Source organism: Maylandia zebra, linkage group LG3, assembly GCF_041146795.1.
Source record: "Maylandia zebra isolate NMK-2024a linkage group LG3, Mzebra_GT3a, whole genome shotgun sequence".
In the NCBI taxonomy this organism is placed as follows: domain Eukaryota; kingdom Metazoa; phylum Chordata; class Actinopteri; order Cichliformes; family Cichlidae; genus Maylandia; species Maylandia zebra.
Window position 1 is genome coordinate 27,874,330 of NC_135169.1, and position 6,022 is coordinate 27,880,351.

Sequence of the window (6,022 nt, forward strand, 5' to 3'; positions counted from 1 at the left end):
TTAAAAGGGAGTTTTTCCTGATTTGGAGCTATATAAATAATCCGAATTGGGATGAGATGTCAGCTTTAGTTTCAGGGAACATCATGTGATCCAGCCTCGTCTTATCCTTTCACCTGGCCTCTGTATCACCCCATCATCCAAACCAACCTCTCTAACTTTGTCTTTAACCCTGAGCTGTCCCTCTGTTGTACTCATTTCTAATCCTGTCCCTTCTGGTCAGTCCCAACATCTTCAGCCTCCTGTCTTTTTGTCAGTGCCACTGTCTGCAGCCCACACATCACAGCAGGTCTCACTACAATCTTGTAAGCCTTCTTTGCACTCTTGCTGCTATCCGTCTTCACCCTGCCTGCACTCTCTGCCTCCCCTCTGCTGCTGTCCGTTGCTTCAGATGGTTGACCTCAGGTATTTAAACACACATACCTTCACTCCCCCTGCTCCCTGCGGCTTCACTGTTACATCTGTCTCTCTGTCATTCATGCACAGATGCAGCTTTTGTTAGTATGAAGTTGAGCAATGAGAGCAACCAGTGGTCATACCAGGTCCAATGCTAACCGTGTCTTACCATTACTCACAAGGTGTCCTTTGTCACCAGTGACTCGGGTGTCCACTACAAAGCTCACATTGTAGGTCAGGAGGTGTTTTGCTCTTTGTTCTGCTTTAAAAAAAAAAAAGGTATTTACTCAGTTTTCACTTTTACTCTCACTCTCTGTTTTTTCAGTGTAATGATATGGCAATTATCCAGCTAGTCTGTTGAAAGTTACAATCAGCAATTAACAGACTACTTTATGAAAGTTAATGTCCCTTCTTGCGGCACCATCCTGTTTCATTTTTCATCCGTTTGCACCTTGCCACATAACTTTGCCACAAAAAGAAGGAAAAGGCGTCATGACCTTTACAGTTTTATTCTAACTTGTTAAAATCAGGACACTGATACATCTTCATCAGTGCAGTGTCGGTAAATTGGATGTGTACTATGAGCTTGTGTCAGATTTAAGAGGTGATCGACTGCTTGCCTCATAAAGGGAGAATTAAACCGCAGGAACTGAGGTGACCTTGTTCCCTGCTCCTCTCCTCCACGCCTCGTTTTGGCAGGTTTTGTATTGTGATGGATGGAGCAGACCTCTGCATGTCTAGACCACATAATCAGCTTTTTTTTTTTTTTCATGGTGATGGCTTTGACGTGGTGCTCCATCCTGCACACTCTGGTGGTCTAAACGGCTTAACCTAGAAGACCAGTGGCACTATCGGCATTTTGAGCTCTGTGGTGACAACTCTCTGGAGATTTGATCAACTTCTCTTTGTTAGTGGGAATTTTACTGTTTCTGAAGACAGTCATATTATATGAACTAGAAAGGTGAAAAAAGTGAAGAGCGTTGATTGATAGCTTTGAACATATTACTGTCTAAAAAAATGTTTTAGATTATTAGTAGCAGTACCCTAAAAAAACTTTCTGACAATGCTCTATTTTCTAAGCTTCCAGGTGATTATTTTAAACCCAAGCCATCATCTTCATGTGTATCAGATGCTAGCCAGCTAAAATACTTTACTTAGCATGTGTACATTAGCACAGTAGGCTAATTCTGAGTGCAGCTCTACCTCTTTTATTTGCTAGCCAGCTAAAACCTTTATTGCACCCGAAACCTCCAGCAAATGCTCTAATTCAGTCATTCCCAAAGTCACTTTAAAAACCAGAAAATCCCACAGGGCCCACCCAATCGTAAATCTTCACTCTAGTGAAAGAGAAAGTAATGCATGTTCTTAAAAGGCTGTTAGCTATAAATTGCTAATGCTACCCAGTCATATGCAAAGTGTTAAGGGCAATGTGTGAAAAACCTGCCACTGGGACACAGACACGATTACCAGTTTCAGTTCACTTTTTGTTTGAATACATAAACTTATATTACTACGTAACTGTACTAACTTATTACTGTGGCCCGCCTGCAGAACCTTCACAGGCCACCAGGGGGCCCACACTTTGGTAATCACTGAACTAGACAAATCAGTTGGTGGGGAAAAAAATCCCACAAAGTGACCTTCTGACCTCCAGTGTGCACTTTGGTGTGGACGGCTATCTATAACATGGCCAAAGGGCGTTAAGTTACACACAGGATGGCAATGCACTGGTTACTTTTGTGGTTTGACTTCAGCTGTCCACTGCTGCTCGTTACCAGAGGGATTTACACGTCATGAAACATAGCTGAGCTCTGAGATCATAATATTTCAGCTGTATTGAAAATTTCAGCTATTATGCATGAAAGGGATGATTACAGTTATGTCCCCTATAGCTACTCCAATCTAGTAACCACAGCTGAAAGTGAAGTTTGAGCCAAGTTGTTGTAAGTTATTCAGCTGCATTCAAATTTAGCTCCCTGGTCATCAGTTTTACAGCTATGCTGTGATAAAGCGAAATATGCAACAAGTATGAAGTTTGATTTTTTTTCTTGTGGTGATAGATGAAAAGATCCACAATCAAAGCAAATAAGGAATGAAAGGTGGCCTCACAAATCTTAAAATGAGACGAGTAGATGAAGAAGAAATGTTTGTTTGATAGAGGAGAAAGTGGAGAAGATGAAAGGAGGAAAAACACTGACGGTGAGTTGTGGGAATGACTGCAGAAGGGGCGTCTTATAACGCAGATGACATGAAACAATGATCCAAAACTGGCTGAAGACTGTAGGCGATTAAAAATAGGAAAGAGGCTGGAGAGCTGGAGGTGGCATGAAGAAGAAATCAGAGTGAAAAATAAAGGATGAGGAGTAGGAGGAGGTATCGATTTGGGTAGTAAACAGAAGGCCTGGATAGAGGAGGAATTGTTGAGGGGGATGAGATGGAAGCATGATATTGATCCAAGGCAAAGAATGAGAGTTAATGGAGTGAGAGGAAGAGACTGGAAGAACAAGAGCTTTAAACAGCAGGAATAAAGAAAGTAAGAGGTAGAAACAGAGCAATGTGGAAAGAAGACGAGACAGAAGGAATAGCTATGTTTAGGACTTTACTTCCACCTTTATATAAACCAAGACTGGACTCTTGCCCACAGAATATGACACGTTATTGTGTTGAATCCATGCTATAGCACTACCGCTTTCAGATTTACACTTGCCAGCCACTTCATTAGCTACGCCTTGCAAATCCAGGCTTAGACCCTCTTTTGTCTTCAGAACTACTTCAATTTATCGTGGCACAGATTCAAGATCCTGGAAACATTCCTCTGAAAGATTTGCTGACTGAAGGCCCATGATGCAAATACATCCCCCACACCATTACAGCACCACTGGACCACTACAATTCTCAACCTACCATCCAAATGTCGTAGTCAAAATCGAGATTCATCATCTATTGTCCAATTTTAGTGAACCTCTGTGAATTGGAGCCTGAATTTCCTCATCTTAAATGACATGAGTGGTAGGTGTGGTCTTCTGCTGCTTTTCAGAGATGCTCTTCTGTCTCCTTTGGTTGCAATAAGTGGATATTTGAGCAGATAAAAGCAGTTTGGCCACTCTCCCCTTACCTTTGACATCAACAAAACATTTTCACCCAGAAAACTTCCATTCACTGGGTATTTTGTCTTTTTCAGACCATTGTTTGCAAACCCTACAGATGGTCTTGTGGGAAAATCCCAGCAGATCGTGGCTTTTTGACCATGCCAATTTCAAAGTCACTAAGGCTACGTTCACACTGCAGGTCTTAATGCTCAATTCCGATTTTTTGATCAAATCCGATTTTTTTGTCTGCTCGTTCACACTACAAATAAAATGCGACAGCAAACGTGCTCTAGTGTGAACGCTCAATGCGGACCGCATGCGCAAAAGAAGACGTCACACACAACGCGCTCTGTTTAGACCCAAAGCAAACAGTATTGTTTGACAGATGGCCCTTAATATAAAGACTTCGGATTTTACGTTGCCCAATTTTTTACATAATAATGTAAATAACCTAATAATGATCCTTATTGCTGTTTTAGAGGAGCGGTGCTGCAAAGGATAGCTGCAGATTTCTGTCAGAATCTGCAGATTATACAGTACAAATAAAATGTTCACGTTTCTCCAACGTTGTCTTCCTAACAGTTTCACTGGATGGCCAGGAAGCGTTTGCGATGTCTTCTCAGGCGCTTCTCCGGAGCTGATAATTGGCGTCTGTCTTGTGTCAGTGACGTAAAAGACGGATTTAATGCGACATGACCGTTCAAACAGCAGTCGCTTTCTGAAACATCGGATATGTATCGGATTCAGGACCACATACGAAAGTGACCCAGATCGGATTCAAAAATATCGGATTTGTGCCGTTCACACTGTCATACCATGATTGGATATGGGTCGCATAGGGTCAAAAAAATCGGATTTCATGCGCTTTCGCCTGCAGTGTGAACGTAGCCTAAATTCACCTTTCTTCCTCGTTCCAATGCTCAGCTTGGGCTTCAGCAGCTCGTCTTCACCATGCACTTAGCTACTGCCATGTGACTGGCTGATTAAATATTTACATTAAAGAGCAGGTGAACTGGTTGGCGAGTGTAGATGATGCAGACTAATTGCAAATCCGCACTTGAAAATACCAGTAATAATAATAACAATATTATAGCTGGTTAGTTGCTGCTTTTGCTGATATTTCATCAATGTCTTCATATTATTTATTTATTTTTGCCACTTTGTCGAAGCCGCTTGTACTTGTTTTTCGTATGCACACTCCAGGGTCGTCTAACCTGTGTTCAGTAGCTATGTTTCCTTGGCTGTCAAACCTTTCTCCCTGCTCTAGTAAAGATCAGTTGATCATTGAAACCTCTTGACCAGTTATTAAAATAGACTTTGAGGTGAATTTGTGCTTTTTCCCAAAACAGATATTTCATGCTGATTTGAACACCTTAGACGCCACTATGCATCACCATCCAGTGAGTTCATGTTTTCACTTTTGTTTCTGTTACAATTCACATTGACACGGTGACTGAAATGTTTGGCTCCATAGGTAAGCTGACCTACTGAGTAACTTCTGAGAGTCCTTGCCATAGACTGTCTATAAAAGATGGACGTAGCCTCGAGTGTGAAAAGTCAGTGTTGAAAAAATGCATTATTTGTAAGGGCCTGCAGGGGGCGACTCCTTGATGAGGTTTTTGCTAGCGTCATGTATCATAAATACAGCATAGTGTACAGTTATTGAAACATGGTCCGACTGAGTATATATTAAATAATAATGCAGGGTATGCTTTGAGCCATGTCTACTTTGTGATTGACAGGTTATTATGATTTAATTCAATTAAATTTATTTAAGTAGGTGACATCACAGTGGCTTCATCTATCTTTTAGACACAGTCTGTGGCCATTTTTAAAATTCCTTCATTTATTTTCTTGAAAAACTGGGTGTTTAATTTTTAAATGGACACCTCAATCACTGGTTGATTTGCACCCACGTTTTTCTTGTTAAAAGCTTCTACGGGTTTCAGGTCTGCTGATCATATCTCTCCTGTGGTTTGACAGGAATGCATATACATCATTACCATCTCTCTTTTTTCACACGAACAAATGCACACACACAATCACTATATCTGATCTCTAGGCCGTTGAAACTTTTAGGAAGGAGAGAGAAACATTTTTGTACTTTGGTCTTGTTAACGTTGGTTGGCTGAGGTGGTGACGTTGTTAATGTCTGTTGACCCAGTAAGTTGACACCTTACCGAACTAGCCTCCCCATTCGGTATCAAAATGAAAGGAGTTTGAATCCGATTTTATCAGTTCTTGGATTCATGGAAAATTTTCTTAAAGGTCCCATGCTTCACTGTTTTGGGTTGTTGACATTGTAATCACTTATGTGTATGGGACTGTAATTTTATCTTTTCTTTAGTTTTTCTAAAGAAAGTTATGAATTCCATAAGAGTCGATTTAAGCGGAAAACAAATAGTTTTCTTTTTGCACTGCAGCTCCAGCAGCAGAAATTAAAACCATCTGCTTCAAATATGTATCAGAACTGCTCTGAAAAACAATAAGCTCAGTCTGAAATGAATTTTTATGAGAGCTAAAGGGAAAGCTGTGTCTTT

General features: G+C 40.8%; 1 protein-coding gene across 3 annotated transcripts in view; it reads left to right on the plus strand.

Annotated features, from left to right (window-relative positions):
* The window catches only part of si:dkey-172j4.3 (diacylglycerol kinase delta), a 93,038-nt gene that overhangs the window by 34,811 nt on the left and 52,205 nt on the right, over positions 1-6,022 (plus strand). For 2 of the 3 annotated variants that reach the window (XM_012922542.3, XM_004563549.3), the window contains exon 4: positions 4,832-4,882. The exons of the other annotated variant lie outside the window; for it this stretch is intronic. In XM_012922542.3, coding sequence (XP_012777996.1) covers positions 4,832-4,882 — 51 coding nt within the window. The remainder of the gene's footprint in view (positions 1-4,831; positions 4,883-6,022) is intronic. 3 annotated transcript variants of the gene reach the window in all.